The sequence below is a fragment of the Castor canadensis genome, chromosome 14, assembly GCF_047511655.1.
Source record: "Castor canadensis chromosome 14, mCasCan1.hap1v2, whole genome shotgun sequence".
NCBI classification, from domain to species: Eukaryota; Metazoa; Chordata; class Mammalia; order Rodentia; family Castoridae; genus Castor; species Castor canadensis.
In genome coordinates, this window is record NC_133399.1 from 110,602,380 (window position 1) to 110,628,397 (window position 26,018).

Sequence of the window (26,018 nt, forward strand, 5' to 3'; positions counted from 1 at the left end):
ATTTTCTCAACTGGTAACAATTACGAATCTACAATAGAGGAATTGAAAAAAATAAACTAAAGAAAACACACAAAATTAAGGATTAGGCTGTTTGCAGAAGAAGATTTTACAAAATGGGTCATTATAGTCATATGCTGATGTTATAAACATATTTTAGACCAAGATGTTTTCAGCAGACATCTCATTTAGAAATGCAATCAGCTTTAGAATACGCCATTTAAAAACACACACTGGTATAAAGCTTTCTTTACTTGGCAACATAAAACTGATACTACCTAAAAACTGCTGTGCTAAAGAAACGTGGTGCTGATGTGACCGACACCTTCAACAACTCCAAATGCTTTGGAACACCAGTCATGTGTAGCAGCTGCTTTTCCTCTAAAACAATGTTGGAAGAAACAGATAATTGCACCAGCAGCACAGGACTCAATAAACTACACTAAACCTTAAAAACTGGCCACTTTTCACAAACGTTCTGGCAGTTTTATACCAAAAACTAAGATTTAACTGTTAAATGGTGTATTGCCTTTTTAACCCATAGTCATAAAAAATGAACCAAGACCAATTTAAACCAATTTCAAGGACATGGCTATCCTTAAAAAACACTTTAAACCAGTTTGCCATTGAAGGATCTAAAATTATACAAAGTTTCAGTAAGAGACTAATAAAAAAATAGCAATCTCCCTTAATCTGTTTGGGGATATTTAATGAGTCCCATAAAAACTGACTGTTTAAAGGAGACAGTTGAAGGAAGGAAAGCTAGGGAGGTAGTTCGGGTCTACCTAGATGGGAAGGATCTGGAAAGAGAGAAGTGTTTCAGAATCCCTACTATGATGAGAACTTAGCAAGTGTTTGGAGACCATCATGAGCTCTCCCTGCACACACCTGCATCCGTGCCTAGAGCCGAGGGACCTCCCCTGTCTTCTTGGCACTCTGTTCCAACATGGGTGCTGCAAAACTGCATTACTTCCAAGATAGTAGTCAGCAAGTGTCATTAGTCTTCACAAAGATGAGCATAATTTGGGGGCACTCAAAGGACACTTCCTTGCCACCACTACAGGATTTTGCTCTGGGGGACCCTGACCCTGACCTTCACATGTATGTCTCCATCCAGGACACGGGAACGCTGAGCCAGCTCTGAGCATAAGAGGCCTGTGTGCCAACACTGTAGCATCAAATTCCCACAACCACCCCACCATGTGAATGCCAGCTCTGACCTGTCCTGCACCACCTGCCCATGGGCTATCTATAGCAATCATGTGGTCTTAGGGGAAATTAAAAAAAAAAAATCACGCACTTGTCTCTTTCCTTGGGTTCTCCTTGCTGGCACACAGATGCCTGTTTATAAACAGTTGTGTAGATTTTTACCCCGAAGTCAAGGCCATTCCTTGTCTGTTGCCTACTCCATCCACAGCCCCACCCCCACGGAAAACAATGATGTCTGTGAGGCTGTCCAGTCATCTCAGACTCCTTTCCACTGGGGGTCGGGGAGGTCCCTTCATAGAACAGTCCCCTCTTCTGTTTATCTGAAAGCAGCAGGAAAATAAATTATAGGGCCCCATGGTCCCTGCTGATACTCGTGCAAGCGATTATGTGTTGTAGTTTTCATGAAAACATCCCTCATTGCCGAAGGATTTGATGATAAGTTGGTTCCTGTTTATACCAGTGCAAAATATTTTGTTCAGAGTAGGCACTGGCATGCACTGACCAGCACAGAATGCATGCTGAAGAATGGAATTCTTCACCGTGAAAAACTTTCCACTACAGCAAATCAACAACCCAAGCCAATTACAGCTTTTATTTTTTCCTTTGCATGCTTACAGGATTCACCTTAAAGGACTTACAGGCACGGCTGGCAAAATAAGCAGCATAAGCCAACCAGGAAATGATTTTAGCACAAAGGATGCAGACAACGACAAATGTATCTGCAAATGCTCGCAGATGCTCACAGGAGGTAGGTGATGCTCCTTCTTCCTATTTGTGTTGGCAAGCAGTGGTTTCACAGTCTGAGAGGCTGGCAATTTGGACCTCAAACTGACTGATGACAGTGTCCAAAATCTCATAAATACACAGATTAGCTTGACACAGGTAAATCTGCTTTTCCCTTTTTTGACCTGAGGTTGAAGTGAGAACATGAATTAAGGTCAGCTGCAAGTCCTGTGGACGCAGGCTTGGCACACAGAGGGGTGCTTGAAATCAAACAAGCTCTCCTCAGTTTGTACTTGCCGAATATCAGATGGCAGAGAGAAGGCTTGACTCCATTTTGCTCTCTTTCCAACTAATAATTTAATGTTTGAACAAGGAGTTTTTAGCTGTCTTTTTCTCATAGAGATCTGTTAATACACAGGAAACACTTATGAACACAAACAACGAATTAATCAACCTGCTTTCATAGTGCAGCAGACTAAAATGGGTGGTTGCTGAGTTTAAAACAAGACCTTTCTTATTTTCCACCCTTTGTTTCAGCTGGCTTTAAAAATGAAAATGGAGACTGTCCCCACAAGCAAAAACCTGTTGTGGTCGTCACGTAGACAGCTGGGTTGGTGCTCAGAAAGAGCTCAATGAGAGGAAGCAACTATAAGAAAACTCATTCTTCTGATTTTGTCGAAGTTTAGAAATTGAGTGATGGGACCAGTTAGTAGTGACTCAGATAAGGAAAAAGTCTGACAAATGCTGTCAAGTTAGTTCTTAAAAACATTGAAAGGTTTAAAATAGCAACAAGAACTCTGCCAACAGTGCAAACGGACATTGGCAGAGGTTAATTAGTGGAGAACCCAAATTGTATGAGCAAAGTCACTGCTAAAAGGAGTAAAGATCTAAGCTTATCCTGTATTTGCACTTCAGTTAAATATTGCTGACAGTAGAGGATTTATTTGTGAAATTCAGTAGTTGTCAGGACTTTAAATTGCATTTCTTTACTACTGGAAGAATTAGGCCCCACTACAAAATCAATAGTGTGGTTCTTGAGACCAGATAGTGGCCACTCAAGGACATGGGTCTTGGCCATTAGCCACACTTATTTCAAGGAGAGAAAAGTACTGTACAGATTTTGTAAAAAGCTGCTAGCCTTCCTCATCCCACCATAATGATCTTCTTTAAAGCCAAATGACAAAGAGGAGGAGGGTCAGGGTGAGGGACCTGGGGACACAACCATATAATCCTTTCCTGCTGGCCATTCCCACACGCTGGAGAGGCTAGTGGTCTTTAGACCACCCGTATGTGGGTTGCTGCTCCAGGACAGGAAAGTTGCAGTGATAGCCAAGGAAACAGTGTATTTATTTACCCAGATCAAGATTTAGGGTCTGAGAATGGAACTGGGGGATTGACTGGAGAGAAGCAAAACAACCCAAGAGAGAAAGTGGAGTCTGGGCTGTACAGAGGCCAAGTTCCAGCCACTGGTCTGGACCACAAGGAAGCAGCCATTCAAGCAGCTGGGTGTTTTTAGAGTGTGAGTTCTGTAGATGGGCAGGCAACAGGCTCCGAAAGGGACAGCTCTGTGACTGGATTTCCTGAATATTCCAAGAAGTCTGAGTAACACACAGACTTCTTGCCACACCTACACTAGTGTGAACTTCTCATGCTGGGAGTCCATCATGAGGACACATGGTGATGTGGAAACACTAGATATATGATTCATTACAAGCAATTTTTGTTTGTTTGTTTTGTTTTGAGTCAGGGTCTTGCTACGTAGCCCAGGTTGGCCTGGAATTCACACTCCTCCTGCCTCAGCCTCCCAAATGCTGGGATTATAGGTTAATGCCACCATGCCTGACTTGAATTTTTTTTCAAGAGTAGAATATTACAGATACTGGAGAAGCTTCCCTCCTAATACTACCTGCCCTAGAGTGGACGCTGAGTTGAGGTTCATTCACTTTGTTTTACTCAGTATGAAGACATCAATAACACTCAGGTTGTTTGCTGTACTGAAATGACATTGCACAAGTTGTGCCCCTCCCACACCACGCTTTTGAGATGTACTCAGATCGGCACACGTACGTGGATGTCATTCCTTCTTCTGGCAACCCCAGGCTCCTGCGTGCTCCTGTGTGTGGGTTATGATGGGGGCTGCCATGTGAGTGTGCTGAGAGTAGGGGGGAGGTCCTCTCCCTGCCTCTGTGCCGGGCGCCCCCTGCTGACCAGCTCTAGCTTTAAAGTTCTTTTTAAATCTAGCACTGAGTACCTGACATGTGGGTTCTATTTCAACCAAAGCAATTTCGGTAGAGGGAAGCCTGAATCGTGCAGGCCACCATGAGGCCAGGGCTGGAAAGTAATGTTGGCTGAGAGTCATCCAATGGTTCTGGAGATTTCTACTCACTCACTTCTACTTTTCCAATGAGGTTATGCCTTTATCACATCAGGACACCTGATGGTTTTTCTACAGAGCAAGACAATAGAAGCTAGAAAACTTATAAGGACATTTGCCACGACGAAACTCTGACTGCATGTCAGTGTAGTGTAGCTCGCCCCAGCCATGACAACGCGTGTGTGTCTGCATCAGGGGTGGAGAATGTGACCGGCAGCTCAGCCGAGCACTTCCAAGCGGGGGAAGGGGGTGGGGGAGGTGGTGGTACCCAGGTCGTAATCCCTTCTGTGTTTTGCTTTCACAGGCTGGTGGTTTGATGCATGTGGTCCGTCCAACTTGAATGGAATGTACTATCCACAAAGGCAGAACATGAACAAGTTCAACGGAATTAAGTGGTACTACTGGAAGGGGTCAGGTTACTCGCTCAAGGCTACAACCATGATGATCCGGCCAGCAGATTTCTAAAGGCCCACGCACACCTGGGAAGAGGGTTCTGTTTTCAAAGGCTCCTCCCACAGCACTGACAGACACCGCTGCACCCTTCTCCTCTCTGCCTCAGACCGTGCTCCTGGGTGCCACAGAACACACGCACCAGGCTAGAGCCTATGAACTTTGTCACTGAAGCCTGCATCGCTTAACGAACCAAGGGAAAATCCAAAGCAAGCAGTGCCCTGGTACTGTGGTCTGGCAGAATATCTGTGCGAAGGTGAGAGAGCCAGACCAGTGACTGCTGTGACTTGGCTGTGCTGTCGCAACCAAGCATCTGCGAGCGTATCAGTAAATAACTGGAAAGCAGAGTGTTACGCTACACACTACAGAGTCTTAGAACCGCGGTTCTCCACGCACTGGGTATAGACTGTGCAAACAGCCTTGGGTCCTGAACACAGCGTCACTGTCCCAGTTAAAAGGAAGACAGCCTTCTCCAAGCCATATCAATATATATTCAGGGATTTTCTAAGTACAGTTTTAATATTTGGGAAAAAACACAGCTAGTGCATTACTTCGCTTAGGTGCTTTAAATTTTCATTCTGAAAACAGCACATTTAGCTTAGTTTTTAAGTTAATGCTCGAATATATATTCCAAGTTTCTAAGGTGAAAACTTCCAGGGGCTCTGAATACTCCAGTAGGAGTATGTGTCACATCGGTTTATATGGAGAGTGTTTTATCCTTTCTGCCTGGCTATTAAATATGAAGGCATTTTTAGCAATTAAATATAACTTATTAGGTGAAACGATTCTGTTTAACTTTTATGATAATATTTACAATTTTGGAATTCAGTTATGAAACAGCTATGCCATTATGACAAGGGAAAGCGTGAAATATAGTGAAGAAAATTATGCATTTAACTTCAAGACAGAGACTATCTTCTCAGTTTTATACAGAGCTCTACTTTCTCTCTAGCAAGATGTATTTTAGAAAACTATGCTAAAATTTAATTTGTGGCTGAGAACAATTATTCCATTTAAGCCTCTTACAAAGCTATATTTCTCAAGACTCACTTCTAAATTTATTTAAGGAAACATACAATTTGCATTAATAATATTTTCGTGTCCATCAGCAAACTGAAAATGAGATTTTTTTAGAATGCAAAAATAAAATCTGCTACTCATAGCATACTCAAACGTTTATAGAAAAGTTTGAGAGCACAGCTTTATGCTCAGGACCGAAAAACCTAACTCCGATCATATTGACTCCTTTTGAGGTTTTCATAGTACAATTTATATTAATGAATGTTAGTGTAATGAATTAAGAACTCATTTTTGAGTCAACTGCTGGGAAGCTGAGAGTCAAATCTGCAGCTAGCTTTTCTTATGGAACTGTTTCTTCCACCCTGCCATGACACTATTTTTTCTGAATTCCATTTTTCATTAATTCATTTCATCTCCACTTCCCTTAGACCTGCATGCATTGCCCTGTGCTCTGAGTCAGTCTGTGGACTCGCAAGGGCTCAGGCCCTGATCCACAACTGCCGTGCTGCCCTTCCAAGCTGCTCTCCCAAGTGAAGACCCTTCTCCTTTGAGGACTCTTGTTACAACCAAAAAGGCTTGAAAATCGCAACAGGGTTTTGTGTCAAGTTAAAAGCACATCTGATAGTAAGAAAAACCTCACAGCTTCAAAAGACAACCAATGTTTGGTATTCCAGTGATGACCAAAATGACGTACTGAAGTGGGGAGATGACCATACAGGAAAAACTGGCAGCCACCTGCCTAGTTTGTCACAATTTCTCATGGAGACAGGAAAAAGGAATGTGAGAGACAAGCCTTGTTACATTACTCAGAGTTATCCATACCTCTCACGATAGAGAGTGGGAGGAATATGTGTTTCACTTTATACGTCAACTCCTTAACCCGTATTTCAAACAAACAGTATTTTGGGGAGGAATTTTTTTCTCTCCTTAAGAAAACATTTACAAAGTTGAAAGGAAACCAAAAGAGTAATCTTAAAAATGAAAGCAAAACAGTGCAGCAATCTAAACGACTATAGTGACTGGAGTGTGGAGTTGCCCCCCTGCTGGGCCACAGTCACAGGGCTAGCCAGTGCCTGTGCACACAACTGCGCAAGACGGAGGCAGACAGAGATCCGTTACCTTTCAGATACGCCTCTTTAGAAAGAATAAACTGTCTCAAACCTGACAACACTTTTGAAAATGAAAGCCAACATCTGCACAATTCTGCTTCCAATCAGACCTTAAATTTCTACTCCATTATTCCTTAATCCTAAAAAGAAAATTAGAATCTGGAATTTTTCCATTAAACATTTGAAACTCTTGAAAAAAATCAATAAAGTTGAAGTAGATTTAGGAAAAACATCAAAATACAATGACCATTACCATAATGCAGCAAGTCACAGTTTTTACACTTATCAGTTCAATCTCAATTACTAACAGGGAAAGCATTAGCTACTTTTTTAAAAAAGTGAACAAGATAGGATGCTACCATCCCAAGAATCCAGTTTATTTTTCATTTCTGTTTTCCTCATTCCTGCAGCTTTCATAATTCAATTTTCTTGAGATTACATGTCTTACTACTTTTCTGCAGAATATGCACACATTCTCCCATGTGATCTCACAAATAAATGGGGGAAAAAGGTGCTAAGTTCTGTGGATATGTCTTTTTAGTTTGAGCATGACTGCTCTTGCGGTAACAAGTTGAGTTTATGCTTGTAGTAACTTCCTGAGAGCACCAAATTACAGTTATATCACAAAACAACTAGACTTACGGGAGCTGCAGGGAAGTAGTTAGAAAGTTCGAAAGGCTCTTCGGAAATCCAGTGACCCATTTCCAAAGACCAGAGTACCTACAAGGGACACAACAGAAAATGGATTATAGGCTTTTTGGGGTATTAGTGGGTAATAGCCAAGAATCACAATGATTATAGTAAAAGCAAAACAAAACAACAAACAGCGGTGACGTGTCACAGGTCTGACACAAATGCTTTCTGGACACCACGGTGCCCTCAGAACGGTTGTGCTGCATAAATGTTATGAATATCAAACACTTGGCTAAGAAAAAAAAATTCACACTGTTGACGTCAAACAGTGTTTCCAGAAGATTTTGGTCCTTGTGTTCTGGGCGAACACGTGGATGAGGTGAGGTAGAATAGCTTTATTGAGGGAAGGGGAGTCACTGGTTCTGCCAGGTCAGAGAAGAGCAGAAGAAAGGCTGGGGTCTCTTGGAAGGTCATTTTTATATCACCTTGAAATTGGAGGTAGAGAGAGAATACATCATCATCACCTGGCGGGCCGGGGGGAGGAGCTCTTGAGTCAAGAGGGGAGCAGTCCCAGACTATCCCTAACCTAACCTGCCTCAACACCAGGACCAGAAATCTAGGTCATTATCTTAGTGAGGCCAAATATTTAAATGTCAACCTGTTTTTAAGCACATGAAGCACAATACATTAAAATAATTCAATTCACTAATTTACAGAGGTATTTACAAATAATGCACCACAAATATTCCATTTTATTAATTAAAAAAATAAATAGGGTTAGGGTGTGTCTCAGTGATTGAGTGCTTGCCTGGTTTGAGCAAAAGGCCCTGCATTTGATCCCTGGTACTGCAAAAATAAATGAATAAATAAAACAAATGAATGACCAGCCACAAATAGGGAAAAGACAGGCTACAAGTCCAAATTCAAAAGGCAGTCTCTTCGACTTGTAACTTTATTTCCAATATTGGCCAATATCGTCAGAAAAAATGGTTCTTCATAACCCACCTGGAAATCCTTCCTAGAGTTTGGAAGAATAAAATTTCATAAATCAGCTTCTATCATCAGAATAACCTCAACTATCATTTTATTATTATAGTTATTTCAATCAGCACATTTTTAAACAGTCCAAACAATATTTGCATTTTTAATACAACAATATTTGCAATTCTTCAGTCATCTCTATGCCCTGTCCAGAGCCCCTAAAAATATGTATGTTTCTCTATACCAGAATTCTACAGCTAAGATAATCAAACTGAACTACATACCCATGTTTATTTCTCACATTCAGGGAGTCCATCCTTTATTTCTGTAGTTGCTACCTAAATCTCTTTTTGCTTTTTGTTGGATGACCAGGAATGAGGCCTTTTGACATTTCATAATGCTCACTACTGTCGATGGGTGCTCTGTCTTACAGAACTTTCTTCTGCTATATTATAGCTACTACTTATTTTGATAAGTATAACGATACTTTTTCTAAGAAAACAAAGGCTTAATGGTAGAATAAATACAGAATGGAGAAGCTAAATTCAGTTTGCAGCACCAACCTGGTTCTTGCTTTAAACAGATGCATTTATTTATTCAACACTGGCACTATCCTTTCACCTGTGAAAAATTCAGCAAGAACCCATGACCAGTGAAAACCCAGGATGGGTGCTGGACCACAACTTCAAACCCAAAGAGTCCACTCTCTGGGAGGTGGGAAGCGGGAGGTATACCACACAAGATGGGTTCTCTCAAGTAGTGTTCTGGGAACCTTTAGGGGAAGCAAGCAAACTCCATCCTGAAGAATCAAGGGAAGGCCCAAAGATGAGCTGACATTTCAAGCTGGATTACGGATGATGCAGAAAGTTCATTAGGCAAAGACAATGACATTGGGAAGGAGACTAAGTTGTCTACTTATCGTTGGCAAGAGAGATGGAGTTTTGGAAAGTGGTGAGGAAATAGGGTTGGCTGGGTCCTGATGGTGAGGTGTGATACATGATTTCTACCCAGAGTGCCAAGTGGCGTAGCACAGGGTACCAGAGTCAGAAGACAACCCTGATGAGCTGGAGAAGCAGCTGAGGGTGTTGCAACAGAGAATAGTGTGGGAAAGTCTGTCTTCATTAGAGATGGAGAATGTTCACAGGAGCCCTGTTCCTGTATTAAGTGTGAATGTCAATCTGCAATTAGATCTCTGTAGGCAGGAGCAGTCTGTCTTCTCAGTCTCTTTTTGTTTTCCCCTAATTTTAATTGTCTAAACAACACTGCCCCCCCCCCAAAAAAAAGAAAGAGAGAAAAGAGAAAGACTAAGTTTAATGAAAGGACGTATTAGAAAATTGGTAACTTGACACCAAAATCCTGTTTCTATATGGCTCTTTATGGGTGGATAAAAACATTTAAGTATTTACCTTACTTTTATCATTTACAGATACACTATCAATACGTGTAGGTCTCTACAAACTCATATAGTTAGCTCAGAAAATAAAATGTTAAGTTTCAAAACCGGGTTCATTTCAGACTCAGCCAATGTAAGACAGCATGAATGGAAAAACAACCTGCTGGTGACAGAAGCCAGGGAACTGTTCTTAAAAATGCATGTCGTACTAAAGTTCAACTATAATCCACATAAAATGTCAACTGAATTTAAACAACCTCGCGGAGAAAATTCATGTTCTCTCAATTTGTCCTTCTGTAAATGTTAAGAAAACAAAACTGTAAGGCAGTTGCAGTAGAATTCTGGTGAGTAACTTGGTAAATTTAATTTAATTAGTATCCCAGCAATTAATATTGTACAGAGATAGCAAATGACATGGACCTGTTTGCACTAAAGTCATTCAGTGAGAAATCCAGTGCAAACTCTGTGTGTTCCAGCACGTCTGCTAGTCAAACCTATCCTTACTATAGCAGAGTGTCACAAACAGGGGAAATGCTACTTTGCAGCACCACAGGTGGGGCTTTAGATGAACTCAAAAACAAAAGGTTGACCTGACATATTTCCCATAAAATATTCAATGAAACAAAAATAATCGAGAAGTTAAATAAAGTAAGGAGTGGGGCTGCATGATGCAGAGGATCACATCCTATGTGTGCAGCCCTTAATAGGGCGATGAAGTTATTTTAGTATCCACTGCAACAAAAAGTCAGTGTCTTGCACATGACAACCAGATAATGGAAACGGTGTTTCTGACATTTGAAAACTATCACTCATAAAACCCAAATTTTGATGATGGATTTACAAAGGAACCATCTTCTTGCTTTATTCTTAGATGAATAGCTCCCAAAGAGCCAACTTCCCACCATGTAGGACAGACCAGGCAGTTCATTCACTACAGGGAGAATACAAATGGTCTCTACTAGCAGAGTGAGAGGTGGGTTAGCTGCAGTGAACCAAAGCCAGAAAATGGTGCTGCTGTTCATTGCAGGTGAAGAACAGCATTTAGCCGGGCACTGGTAGTCACGCTTGTAATCCTAACTATTCAGAAGGCAGAGATCAGGAGGATCGAGGTTTGAGGTCAGCCAAGCAAATAGTTCACGAAACCCTATTTCAAAAAATACCCAACCCAAAAAAGGGCTGCCATAGTGCTCAAGTGTTGGAGTGCCTGCCTATCGAGCATGAAGCTCTGGGTTCAAACTCCAGTACCACAAAAAAAAAAAAAAAAAACCAGAATGGCATTTATGCCGTGAAGAAAATGAAGCTGAAGTATGACCAGTATAGCAAAATGAGCCTCCACGCAAGCGCCTCCATCTCCCAGTACTAAGTGAAATGTCCACAGGAGAGAAAACAACAATATTCTGGTAGCAGAGTGGCCGGCTGAGAAAGCAGACACTCAAGCCTCTGGAGAAGGAAGGCGATAGGAACATCCAATTCCCTCCGCCAAGTCCCCGAGAGTCGGGTGCACTAGACACCTCTGAAACGCGGGTGCAGAGTGGGTAAGGAGAGGCAATCTCCAACTCCAGTTCAGCTTCACTCTGGATGCTGTCAGGAGCAGCATACTCAGGCAGGACCCTGGCCAGTCTTTTTTGAGGACACTTGTCATCCTGGTGGTAGTGGTGTGGGGGAAAGCGTACAAATACTAACATTTGGACCTTCCTCATCAAAATCTCCATCCGTATCAGATTGCACGCTCCACCCAGACAGGGTCAAGCCACTTCTCAGTTGCCTGTGTTAGACGTGGTTTTACAGCCATCTGAGAGCGCCTCTGGCAGGGAAATATGAATCAAACCAAAGAAAAGGGGAATTCCTGGATCACGGGGAAGGGAAGTCCCAAGAGAACATCCATCTGTGAATCTACAAGAAACCAGTTTTGATGGAGGCGGGGGTGTGGGGGGGGCAGAACAACCAAGGGACTCATGAGTCATATCTCTAAGAAAAAGTGATCAGAGTGCAAAGTCTCTCTGATGTGCAGGCTGACCTGAGGGAAGAAATGTGACTTGGGAAGAAATGTGACTTGGATACTTTTGCAGTGAGTTGGTGATAGGTACAAAAAAAATTGAGCAATCAAAATGATGGTCGGTTATTAACTCACAAAAAACCAAAAAAATTCCAGAAATGCAATAGAATCTTAGTACACTAACTGGCTCAGTGACCCAGTAGTCACATGGTATTCACATACATGTGTTCACACATACACACAAACCTGCACACATAAAACATTAAAACTGAACTACTTTGTGAGGCAGTGGAGAGCAAGCTTTTTCTCTCGCTCCTGGTTATTACTGAACCTAACTGGGGCTAACTGGGGGTGACTGGAGATGCAGAAAAGACACAGGATAGACAGACAGATAGAAAGCTGGGGTCAGTCAGGTTTGTGGGCGCTCAGGTGGAGATGCCCAACCTCATTGCTTCTTTTTTCTACCTTTATTCTTTAAGGCCTTACTCCTTTAAAATTCTTTAAAACCTTGCTTCTAAAGTTTTTTCTTAAAACCTTGCTTTTAAAGTCTTCTTTTTCTGTTCTTTAAAGTCTCTCTTCTTAGACTCGCACTGTCCCATGTTTTCTCTTAGCTGTTTTTAGCATAATCTCTCCTAAAGTCTTTGCCCCCAGACTCTCTCTGTCCCAGTTCTCTTTAGCTTTTCTCAAGCCTATGTTAAAGTTCTCGGTGGAGACTTTCTATCAACCCCTCTTTAGCAATTCCCCTTTAGCTATCTTTTTCCCTTTGGTAATCCTTTTCCCTTCAGCAATCTTTTTCCCTTCCAAAGCCTCCCACATCAAAAAGCCAAAAGCTGAAAAGCCAAAAGCCTCCAAAGCAAAAGTCCCAAAGTGAAAAGCCTCAAAGCAAGCAGCAAAAGTCCTCCTCAGTGAGTCTTTCATACCCAGTGGTAAACAGGGTATAAAACCTCTTGGGGAGAGATATGACATTATAACAGGAGTAACCTGCATTCTTGCTTCTCTAAATGTAAACAGTTTAGGAGAAAAAGCTGTTCTGCATTTTCCTGTTCTGTGGCCGGGGCTGTGTCAATCTCAGCCTACAGATAAACATCTTAGGAAAAGCAGCTGAGCTGCATCTCTCCTTGCAATGTTCAGTTCTCATAATCCACTCTCCACAGGCAGCTTAATTTGGTTTATTATAGTAATAGAGTACTGTAAAAAAAAGTGTCCCGTGTACAAAGTAATTTATCTATGGAAAGCACAAGTTCTTTCTTTAGCTATTTTTAAAGAGCTTACTATTTTAGAGCAGTTTTAGATTCACAGCAAAATGAAGATGAAAGTACACAGATTTTCCATACAGACCGCTCCCCCCTCCAGAGTGCTTTGTGCTTTGGTTGCAATATGACCTGACATGGAGGCATCATTGTTGCCCGAGGTCCACTTTGATGTTTCTGGTAAGTAGAGAAGTGCACACCATGAGGGTGGGGGTAGGGTGGATGGTGCCCATGCTGCATCCCTTGGCTGCTTTGGCTTCCTGCTCAAGATCAGTACTTGCCACATCCCCAACCAGTACCAATCAAAGTAACTTTTCTTAAGATTCACCTGGCTTCTTAGTATTTTCTTAACTGCTTAAAAAATTCTCTTTGGCTGTGTGAGGAAAAATGTACTTATTCACAAAGTATTTCATTAGCAAAACCTTTAAGCACGGCATACCAAATTATTTTAATTAGAAAAGATGAGTGTAGGCTGAGAGTAAAGTGGAAACACATTTACATGGGAGATTTTAGGTTGGGCTTGAAAAAGTTAACAACCAACATCCAGACTAACCACTGGTGTGAAAAATACATCTGTAACATGAAGTTGATTTAATTACCTTGAAAACATTTCCTGTGATGTTGAAAACACTTATTAACAGACCCCAGTTTTGATAAGCAAATTTATTATAATTCTAATACTAAGTTTACTTCAAATTTCTAAATAACCAGCTTTGTCAATCTCTAGTTTGGAGCCTGTCACCAGGGCATGTTGCCTAGGTTAAACCCAACTGCAGCTGTTCTACTAAGATCTCTTGTGGACTCAACCTGGCAAGGAACAAAAACAGGGCCTTCTTTCAGCCAAGAGTCCACAAAAGTCTTTGCATACGAGACTTCCTGTTATATAAAACACCGGCTAATTAATTAAAAATCAAACCTGACAGAAATTTGGGCCACAAATTTATTCCATGGAAAAAGAGTTAATTCTACATAGTTCCAAAGTCTACTTTTCCTCTACTTTATCAGTAGATAGAGTGGACGTCTGTTTCTGTCCACTTCATCCAAGGCAAAGTGACGGGGTGTTGGCCACTAGCTGTCCTCCCTAGCCTCCCCCACCAACTGCGGTAAAAGTTTTGACAGAGGTTGTGAAAGGTGTAGAGACATACTCGGCATCTGCAACTTCTTCGTCATTACAAGAGAAACAAACTAATCTGTTACTATTTTAAGCTAACAAAATGATGAAAAAATAAGTTATAAATATTTTCTCACATGATTTCATAGAGTCTTTGTCTCAGTTATTAGGGTAATTTTCTCAAACAACAAAACTTGACAGCATTTACTACTATGCATTTTTCCACCCTAGGGAAAGAAAAATAGTATCCGTGACTCCTCCCCAGTTACACTGTAATGAAGTACTGGTTTGTGACAAAGGGTTCTGTCACATGGGTACATTATCCATGGTTACCAACTACAAAGCGCCCATGCAGTTTATGAAATCGGGTGGCAATGAAGTTATTTCCAGGAGAAAAAAAGGTGAGGTGCCAGTGTTACAACCTCTAGTGACAAAATAAGTGGGTACTTAGGTCCTGTGCACTTTGGAGCCAGAAAACAGAGGAGCTCTAGTCTTCCAAAGAAACCAGCTTGAACTGGCAAAGTTTCAAGGCAATAAACTGCTCCAAAATAAGCCATTCTACTGTATTTCCAACACATCTCAGAAGATCAAGAAATGCTTCCTATAATTTCAAAAAGTTCTCTTAAAATTACAAACCTATTTAGTAGATGTAATGCCTGTCGCACTGAAGCAATTTTTCATATGACTTTTTAAAACTGAAGTGAGATTTGCCAAACATACAATTGACCACTTTGAAGTGAGCAATTCACTGGCTTCCAGTACATTCACATGGTGTGTGGCCACCACCTCTTTTTTTAATCATCCCTGTGCTCATTAGGAAACCACTTTCCATTTTCTCTCCCCCAGTCTGTGATAGCTACTAACCAACCCCCATTCCTCTGGACTTGCCTGTTCTGGAAGTAACTTCTGAAGGGTCTCACACAATGTGTGACATGTTTTGTCGCTTGTTTCATTTAGCCAATGTTGTCAAGACTTCTCTGACTTATTTTAAAAAAGGCTAGTGAAAAGGTGTCAAAAATACATGAATAACAGGACTTAGTATTTACTAAGTGCTTACTGGGCACTTTATTCAGATGATCTTTGTATTCTCTTAGGAAGAGAATACAAGGAAGATTAGGAAGCAGGCTTAGAGTTTAACTGTTTACTTAAGGTCACACAGACAGGGAGTGGCAAGGTTAGCCTTAAAATCACTGACATATCCACTAATCTAAAAACACACAAGGTGGTGTAATCCCAGAATGAATGAAGCTTAAGGCTATAGAAAATGGAACTATTCTGTAGGCTGCCTTTGGAAGTGGACATCAGAATGATATGGACCATGGTATATGAAGAGCTGAGTTCAAATCCACAACACACCACGTTGTGATGATAAGCTATAAGCATTCAGGCTGGAGTCTCCAGAAAATTATCACTGTCCAATTGGCTAACAAAGTAGCGCCATGTCTTCAATTTTTCTGCAACTAACACCACCAAGAAGCAGCCCCAGTCCCACCCCCTAAAAATGTCTATTTGACCCCCTGCTTCTTCCTATTTAACAGGGTTAAGGACTGGCCATATGGATGTCAACCGGTACCTGTAGCACATGAAACAGCTCTGGACCAAGACCTCTTGAATCAAAACCTGCATTTGAAATGATGACCGTGGGTGACTTGTACGCTATTAAGGTTTTAAAGCATAGCTCTAGCTGTGTCATGAAAAAGAGTGGCAAGAGATTTAAAATTTAACACTAATTATACAGAGAAGATTAGCAATAAAGTACTAAAAATAAGCATTAAGGACTCTTTTTCCTCCTTAAAAGATATTAGCTGATAGAGACTATAAGTTGATGAAAGGATAAGCAAGGTGTGTGTTAACAGATTCTCGAGCTCACAAAAGGTTGAGCTCTGTTGTGTACAGGCATCTTAAGTTTGATTTACTCGCCTAGTTATTTGACCCAATCCTTTCTGGTTTCCCAAAATGAAAGTGGGTTGTTCTCAGATCCTATGACTAAAGTGCTCAGTCATAGGCACTTTCTAAATATTGCTAAGCAATGACCAGAGTGACCCAGCATTTCACCACCGTGCTTACACAGAGAAGTCCAAACTTCTTTTTAAATAACATGAGCACGGACTTCTCTTATCAAAAGGAAAACAAAGGAACAAGCATAACAAATTCCAATGTAACTAAAACAAATAGCACTAACATCACTTCACTGTATGAAACCAAAGCAGATATTATTACTGCCAACACAGACAAGCTGCTGAGTATTATGGCTACCAAGAGAACCACTGTTTTTCATTCTTTCCATGCATTCAAATGATAGTTGTTGTGGTTTTTAATGAACACCAAGTCATTTTATTTTAAAGAGTTTAAAAAAGAAAGATATTAACTACATGAGTACTTCTGTAATTTTGAATGATCACAATATGCCTCATTAGAAGGAAGAAGAAATTTTGAGATTTAAGAAAGAAGGAAGTCATCTACCTTCTTATCTGTTCATTTGAAAAACAGGTACTGAGTTCCATGTCTGGTCCTAGGTCTTGGGACCTTATTTACTTATCCCTAAATGACCAGTGTCAAATAAAGAGGTTCTTCTTCCATGTTTGAAACATTCTTCACGTGGCAAGAGGAGTATGGCTGTCTCTAAGTTATATGTCAAAAACAGTGTTTACAATTTAACAATGGAAACAAATGTTCTGCTACAATACTGGAAAGTGTACACACAATACTGGAAATACTTAAAGAGATTAAAAAACCTTAGTAGCAAAATTGAGTATTTGTAGATTATTCTTTCTTATTTTGCTGCAACCCAACAAAAACAAACTAATAAAGAATCCTGTAACCTTTAGGGGAGCCGTGTCTCTGTGCTCAGCTCATTTGAGGCATGAACAGTGGTCAACTGCAGCAGCCCGCAGAGGAAGAGAAGACTGGGTCTAAGACAATAGTCCAATTCTCTGCTGTGGCCTCCCCAGCCCCACAACCAGCATACACATGACGGTTTTTATGTGTGAAATCTAAGGTCCACAATTCTGTGCACAACCCAAGGTCATCAATGCTTGAGAAATTATTACCTATGCAGAATTTTAATATTCAGGCAGGGAAGCACCCTTCTACGGAAACAAAAACCAATTAAAAAGAACTGAGAACTGGGCTTATTCTGAACCTAGAGCAGGCTATCTCAGTTGCCAGATTCTCACTGAGCCGTACACTTCTCGTTCTCTGTCAAAGGAATGCTCAAAAGGCTTTCCATAAAATTTGTTTTCTATGACATACATGTTAGGAGAAATGTGTTGTATGGATCAGACACAGAAAGTTTCAGGTAGCAAAATGAATAATATCAACTGTTCTTTTCTAAAATCCAGCATGTATTTCTTCTGTCAGCTCTCTTCAGAAGCTGACACTGTCACTAAGGCCTAGGTCACAGAGGGCCCTTAGGCACACATGGATCAATGTCATTCACGTCTGATGCTCTCTGGCAATGTGTTTTAATCAGGGATAGTGTTCAGAAACCCTTTGAGTAGACATTCAACAACATCCCCATAGTCACTGACAGATGTCTAAATGACAGACAGGAGAACACAGCTTTTTGACAATGAAATCATGGGAGAACCTCCCACGGAGCACCCAGTGCTCAAGATATTTTGCACCCAGAGTTAAGATATTTTGTGTCATTGAAGCATGAACTACTTGATTGAGATGCTAGAAACACGTGAAAATTTAACAACCAGGAAGTTTTGAAGGTTAGATAGAGATGCACCTTAGACACAGCTGAAGTGAGCTCTGGACTTGTGTTACAATGCGGCATGGGCCAAGGTGAGATCCTAGTGTTCTCAATCATAAGGCAAGGTTGGGACAACAGAGCTTTAAACAAGTTAAAGATGGGGTCAGCTGCTGCAAGTTAAAATGAAGGAAAACTAGTGGTACCCTACATCCAGATTTTGAAAAGGACAAATGGTGATAAACTGAGTAAGGCTGAATCACTTTACTTGTTGAATTTTGGCCTAATCCACTTAAATTACTTGCCCAACATAGCAACTAACTATAGTTTTAATATAACTAACCTTAACCCACTTTTTTGGATTTTCTCCTGACAAAAATTTCTCCTGCAACATCATGGCCTTTCGGATTCCCCCTACCTACAGGGAGCCCTCCCTCCTGACTCCTCAGTGTCAGCCCATCCCAGTATTTAGTCCTATCCTACACTCCTTCCCTAGGTACCATGGCTATGTAGGAAATTCATACCAATGGTCCCCAAATATACATTTATAGCCATAGCCTCTCTTCTCAACGTATATAATTTGATACATGATACCTCTACTTGAGTGTCTGAAAGGAATCTCCAACTCAATAAGCCTAAACAGAATTCTCTACTGCCCACATTTTCTCCCCTGGTTACCCCATCTCAGGAAATGGCACCCCTATATTCTGTCAGTAGTTCCAGCAAAACAATGTAGGTGGGAGTGATTATGCCTCCTCCATTCCCATATACCACACATCATCTAGTCTGTTAGGTCTTCTTACAAAATCTGCCAACCTGTTCTCTTCTCCCTGCCTGCCCAGGGCTGATCTCCCCTGGATCACTGTACTGCCTGCTCGGGTCACTCTGCTTCTGCTCCCCCTCCCTGATGTCCATTCTGTGCAGAGACCAGAGAGGCAGAAGTCTACCCTGCACACAAGTTGGAGTGGCTTCCCACACTCCTAATTGTGACTTCAAAGCCACACTTGGTCCCTGACAGCCTCTCTAAGCACCGGTCCTCAGGTGGGTAGTTCTCTCCACTGCAAAGCTGCATCCTTAGGACCTGTGCACTTGCTTTTTTGTGCCAGGTGTATTATGTCAATTTTTAATAGCACCTTGACAAAATTAAAGAAAGTATTACTAAAGATAGGAAAATGATGGTGGAATCTCTCTTAGAATAAAGTCTGTGGTCTACAGTTCACGATGACTTTGTGGTCTTCTCTCTAAAAAGTAGCTGACCCTGTCATACTCCAGCACTTGCCCTCCTCAATGGCAGCCACTGTTGTCTGTGCTCTTTTCTCCCCTGTTCTCATGGAGGACAGTACCAAAGCCCTCAATTTCCGGGAGAATCATGTTTTTGAAAACTCTTTCTTCAATCATGAGATCATGTGACTACACAGTACAGTGTGTGCAATGTGAGGAAAGCACACTGGGGTCTTGCCAGGATGATGAAAGGATGGACCTGGAGGACTCCAGGAAGAACCCCTACTGTGGTGGTCTACGGCCAGTTGTCCTGCAAGGAAGCACTGAGAAACCATTTGGTGACCTCAAGGGAAAGGAACAGAGGGACTCCACAGCTTACATGTCTATCTGAAAAGAACCTATGAGTTGATGATGAAAATCTATAAATCAGGTGTGCTCTGAGATAACCACTCCTGGTCACTGCTTTAGGAGAGTGCCTTTACCAAAACCATTTCAAAGACACACATTCAAGCTGTTTCTGCCTTGGGTTCCCATCCCTACCAACATTCACCATCTTGCAGGGTCCTTTTCCACTGCAAAAATGTTCTGTGGGAACCCAGTGCTTTGGTGCATGTGAAAATGCTCTGTAACATGGAAAGTCCTTTACCAAGGCCTAATCTGTGACAGAGTAAAAAGAACTTTGGAAACAAGTCCATGAAAGTTCAAAGACCAAAGCTCAAGGTCCTTAACCAGCCGGAGGTGGCCAGGGCTAGCATGTAACTAGCTATACCACAGATGCCCACTAGAGAGGACTGAAAAACAGTGCTGAAACTGGCTGCAGGTATGACAGGCCAAGTGCAATCGGCCTGAAACACACTCTCAGGATGTGTTAAGCTATTATGCTAATTCAAGATGAAAAAGGACAACGGTTTTCCAGATGGTTCCTTGTGAGCGAGCAGTCTTGGGAAGGCAGTGTGATACATTAACAAGAGAAGACAGACTCTGGCTCAAGTTCTACTTCTGTTCAACTCTAGCAGAGGGACTAGCAGTCCTGCTGTACAAACGACACGAAGTACATATTCTTCTCTATTCATAACATCTGATTGTATGCTCATCACCAGCAAAATGTATCTTTGCGCCTACTGCCAACTGAACCCAGTGTGAGGGAGCCCAAACTGGATCACATTATTTCAAGACAATCCACTCATTATTTATGACACACTTGGCTATTTGTGAATAACCTCTTAACATTTAGTGGTCCGATTAAGATTTAGATTACAAACCTGTATTTGCATTCATAACTGATTTCGCTATTATCAAGCTTTATTCACGAGGCAGCCAGAACCTGTATTTTGAAACCAGACTAGAGGCTGAATTCTGTATCACTGTTCTGCAGTCTTTGATGGGGAGGGGGAGGTCACAGCCCCATGGAGTGGGGGCTGGGAGAGGGAGGTGGCTGGGTCACAGGACACTCCACTTGAGCACAAAGGGACTTAAGGCAGTGTACAAGTGCACACAAGTCAGAAAGAATGTGGGAGACACCAATCAAGTAAGAACGAGATGATGAGAGTATCTAAAGATTCACATAGCAATTTGCTCGAACAAACAGTGACAAAGCAACTTCAACCTCAAGGGACACTGTGGTCAAATCAATTTCTTTATTTTCTGTTGTGTTACTTCCTGTCTCCCATGAACAGGAAACAGAGCAACTCCGGACATGGTTTTCTTTTCTATGTATCTGCCAGACAATTCAGTCATGAGGTAGGAAAAACACGAATCATTGTCTTTCCTGAAAGTTGAGTTAACATGGGAAGAACGAACTCCTGTGAACATGTAGAAATCACAACAAAGTCTAAAAACAACAACAAAAAGATGAGGCAAAAGTTCAAACTGAATTTTGTTATAAAATCATCATTTTTTTTGATATGACTAACTGGCCACAGACAACCATCTAATTTTGAAGAACTGTTACAATGATCCTTTACAGAAATTTCCAGAGAACATGACACAAACCCTGAAATAATAACATTCTCAGTAATGTTTTCCTTGGAGACAAGTTTCTAATGCTAGCCAAAGAGAATATTTTAAGAATCCCCCAGAAGAAGGAGGGTTAGAAGAAGGAGGGCCAGAGAGAGAGAGCGATTCCTTTTACAACAAAGTCAATGTGATCCTTCAATACATAATATGGACGCACCAAATCTTGACCCTAAAAGATTGCAACCCGTGAAAAGTCATCTAATGTTATATATAACTGTATGTTAAGTTGGATAGGATGCTTTAGATATTATGCAAAGCAGATTTCTTGATGGTGGCAGGAACCGTCTTTTCCCAAAGAAATGTGTTATGTTTATACTACTGAATTTCCTCTAAGATTTCAAGGAGGGAGGCCATAGAAGAAGCAGTAGTTAACCGTTTCATTGAAGACTGAGTTACACACAGAAAGAGATTCAGCTAATTTCTAAACTTATTATTATTATTGGTGGGGGAGGCGTTGAATTCAGGGCTTTGTACTTGCTAGGCATGGGTTCTACCTTTTAAGCCACGCCTCCAGCTTTTTTTGCTCTGATTATTTTGGAGATGGGGTCTCATTTTTTTCCCCAGGCTGGCCTGAACCTCGATCCTCGTATTTTAAGCTTCCCAATGTCACATGGGTAACAGGTCCATGCCACCACACCCAGATTTTTTCTGCTGAGATGGGGTCTTGCAAACGGTTTTTGCAGGACTGGCCTGAAACAGCAATCCTCCCTAACTACAAGCCTCCTCTCAACTTGGGATGACAGGCACATGCCACTGCGACCAGATGCTGGTTGAAATGGGGTCTTGCTAACTTTTTTTTGGCCTGAGCTGGCCTCAATCCATGATCCTCCCTATAGAAGCCTCCCAGGTGTAAATCACTGGCACCCAGCTCTAAACTTATTTTTGAGGGTGCAGTCAGCAATAACCTGTTCGTACTAATATGCATGTCAGAGTAGAGAAGGGAAACACCTGACACCCGTCATGATTATGCACCGTTACAGTTACTCTTCTTTAAACCTCATGTAAGTTTGTCTGATCCTTCCCAGCATGCCGGGTATTGGTATTGGTACTTTTCACAAACAGTGAAGCTTCTAAGTATTGCTAATAAACGCAATGCCCATAGTTGTCTTCATAGAAAGCCTCCAAACCATTCTTCTCAACAGCTGAAGTGGTCACTTGCAGTGCTACTGCCCAGCAGTTTTGGGAAAAGTTAAAACACATGAACATCAGGCTATAGTGCCTTTAAGAAAACTTAACACGGCTCCAACTTCAGATGAGGGAAGAGCTGTCTTCTGAGGCATCTAAAAGGACAGTGCAGACACACTGCCTGCTATCTCCCCAGCTATGCCACATCTCGGGCTCTGCTTCCTCTCCTAGGTGTCCCCAGACCTGACAGATCCCAGGGCTACTTTCTCCTGTAAGCTGTGGCACCACACATTCACACATGCTGGTCACACACTGCTGTGGATCCAACATGGTAAAGTTTTCACCAGTCCAGAGCAAAATTATCTTTGCATTTTATTTTTGATTTTAAGGCTACTGCAATTTCTTAATACATAAAACAATGGTGACAATACATAATTGATTGTTTGAGGGAAAATTAACAGGTTGTTATTTTTGTTGTAGGGGTAGTGTGGGCTAAGTTCTTCCTCTATGTCAGTCACTATCATGAGCACTGTGCAGGTTCACCTGTTAGTGTTGTCATCAGCTCCATGAACAAAGGGGAGACTGTGAGTTAGAGAGCTGGAGTGTCTTGCCCAAGCCTATGGCCCTAGGAAGTTCCGCATGCCAGGCAGTGAGATGGAAGGTAACACAGCAGATCCCCAAATCTGAATGCAGCAGTGTAGCATGGAACTTACCTATACTGCACTGAACTTACTATTATTATTTCATTTCATGTACTCATTCCTCTAGTTGTTAAAACATCGGAGGCCTGGGATGTGTGGCATAGTTTTAGGCGTTTTCTTCTATTTCAAAATAGTTTGAATGTAAATACACTGCTGATTAGGACACTATAAGTACAATAATAAAATAGCCATACACAGTAAGCTCTAAGCAGAACAGGCAAGTACTTGTTTACAGATGTGTGTGCTTGCAGTGTAACATTTAAACAGAAAGTCTCTATTCCTTCTGCTCTTCTCTGAATACGTATTTTTTGTTTTTGCTGAGTAGAAGGAATCTAGATAAATAAAATATATGAACCTATCAGAAGTCATCTTTATAGAAGCACCTGTGTTTAAGTAGTGGCTTCATAAAGGAAATACACAACCATAAGTAGTGCTTTACCTAAAATACTATACTGCATTAAAAACATGTCATTTGACAATGTCACCTAAAGCTTCTAGGCATGCACCTTGCCAGTGTTAAACACAGTTCCTGGAGAGATGCTCAGGTTCCAGTGTTATTGTAGCTCTCTTTGAGGACAGGTCTGACTTTCCTGTGGAGTCCAAAAAGGAGCTTGCAGTCCCCGGGGGCTGCTACTCCCCCTCTCCCCCACATCACCAAGTGAACAACACCTCCCAAGGGAGTAGGAACAACTGGATTTGAGGGCTAAGGTGATCACTTTCCTCTTTCTTTAAATTTCCTCCCTAAATTTTCCTTCATTTTGCATTTCTGAATCTTCCTTTTGGTTATACTAGACGAGGCCAGTTCTGAAGGCTGGACACCCTAAGCCTAGGTGCTAGCAGACTCCAGACCTGGTCCAGGGCTTTCACCCAGCCTCTGGGTTTCTAGAAGCAACACTTGAGGCTCTGCCTCTGTGTGCATGTGGCCTTCTTCTAGTCTTTCTAGACCTTTTGAAGGCTTATCCTTATTGCATTCAAATAAACTGAAAGTTATCAACTGAGAACACCATGAACCATACTCTACTGCTTTCATGGGTTAGTGCATTAGGACCTAGGTTGCACATGGAACAGCCCCCCAGGTGTCTGCATCCTAATTCCTGCACCTGTGAATATGCTACCTGTAAATAAATGCTACCTGTAAATAAATAAGTGGAACATTCTTAAGTGTTCTCTCTCTCTTTTTTTGGTGACACTGGGGTTTGTACTCAGAGCCTCATGCTTCTCACACTTAGATAGTAATAGTTTTTGTTTTATACAGCCAGTATTAATTTAATTTAGATTTATGTACATATTTGCCTTTTTTTTGTGGTACTGGTGTTTGAACGAAGCATAGTTTTTGAAATCCTGCATAGTGTTACTGACATATTTGCTTGCTTGTGTGAGGTGTAGGCAATGGAGTATGGGGTGAGTGCTGATCTTGGCATGCGTTACCATGCAAACAGGATGGACTGTCACCAAACTCTAACCGAAACCTAGGTGACCTACAACTGCTGAGGATTTTCCTTATATCTGCCCTATACAGGACTAGGCTGGAAACAATGAGACAGAAGGAACAGGTGGTGCATGCTTATAATCCCAGCCACTTGGAAGGTGGAGATTGGGCGGATGATGGTTTGATGTCAGCCTAGGCAACATGTTCGCAAAACTCCATTTCAACAAAATAAGCCAGGTGTGTGCCTGTTATTCTAACTATACAGGGGACTGCAGGTAGCAGCAGCACAGTCTGAAACTGGCCTTGGGCAAAAAGAAAGACCCTATCTGAAAAATAACTTAGAGCAAAAAGGGATGGAGATGTTGCTCAAGTGGTAGACTGCCTGCCTAGCAAGCACAAGGCCCTGGGTTCAAATCCCAGTACTAAAAAGAAAAAGAAAAAAGGAATGCCACTAACAGACAACATGGTAAGGATTTCTCTCTAATGCTCTTTCCATACAGTGGGATAGCTGAGCTATCACACACAGAACTCAGAGTGTAATGGTGATAATAACGGGCACATTAAAGTATCTGATCATGTCTGCATGTGAACAACAAAAAGGAGGTAAGCAAAGTGTGTGTGGGTGTGTGGAGGGAAGCCATCAGAGACATGTGGCATTCCTTACATGTAATGAATGTATACTTACTAAGACTCTGCAACTGAGGTGGCATTCTCTGCTTTCTTCCTCTACTCAAGTATTCATGCAACAGGAGTGGTGAGATAGAAGTGAGCAAAACAGTCATGGTCTTTGGGCCCATATGGCTATAGTCTAAAGGAGGACAAAGGTGTTAAATGATCACAGAAGTGATTAATTATAGTTTTGACAAATGCTGCCTAAAAAGTGCAAATATAGCCAAACCTATTCCTTTCTGGGGGAGCAGATCACAGAAGATTTTCCTAAAGAAGAAACACCAGGAGAGACGTGAAGCATGAGCCATAGCTAGACAGAGACCTATGGGGTATCTGGGCTGAGGCTCTATATGGGAGAAGAGAAGGGGATGGGTGAGGCTGAGATGCACAGAGGGGAGAATGGGAACACACCAACTCAGAAGGACAAGCAAGCCAGACAGTCACACCCTGCTCAGGATGGAGCTTCAGTCTAACTGCTATGACAAGCCACAATTGTATAAATTTAACCAACAAAATAATGGTAACCAGAGCCAGCAGCTACCCCTGCAAGTGCATGGAAAATGGTTTATTTAAATGGCTCCAGTTTTAAATTAATGATTTTAAAATGAGGTAACCGGGGAAATCTGAGCAAGGACGTGGTATTAAGGAATTACTGCTAACGGTATTATGATTTTTTTAAGTGTTTAAGTTTTAGAGATATATGTACAGGTAGTTTTGGGCAAAGTGATATGATGTCTGGATTTGCCTTTGGAATAACCTAGCTCTGGGGAAGGAAGGAGAGGTGAGGAGGATGAAACAGTTGGCACGAGTTGCAGGAGCTGAAGGTGGGCAATGAGCTGATGGAAGTCAGCGGCCCCCTCCCCTTGTTTCTGTAAAAGGACAGAGATGACAGGAAGCCCAGCATGTCGCAGAGG

General features: G+C 41.7%; 2 protein-coding genes across 3 annotated transcripts in view; one reads left to right on the forward strand and one right to left on the reverse strand.

Annotated features, from left to right (window-relative positions):
* Positions 1 to 10,432, forward strand: part of Angpt2 (angiopoietin 2) — a 54,090-nt gene extending 43,658 nt beyond the window's left edge. Inside the window, exons 8-9 of the mRNA XM_020181614.2 lie at positions 1,824 to 1,954; positions 4,608 to 10,432. Of these exons, the coding sequence (XP_020037203.1) occupies positions 1,824 to 1,954; positions 4,608 to 4,768 (292 nt within the window). The 3' untranslated portion in view covers positions 4,769 to 10,432. The remainder of the gene's footprint in view (positions 1 to 1,823; positions 1,955 to 4,607) is intronic.
* The window catches only part of Mcph1 (microcephalin 1), a 218,627-nt gene that overhangs the window by 116,413 nt on the left and 76,196 nt on the right, over positions 1 to 26,018 (reverse strand). For both annotated transcript variants that reach the window (XM_020181602.2, XM_074055297.1), the window contains one exon: positions 7,525 to 7,602. In XM_020181602.2, the coding sequence (XP_020037191.2) occupies positions 7,525 to 7,602 (78 nt within the window). The remainder of the gene's footprint in view (positions 1 to 7,524; positions 7,603 to 26,018) is intronic.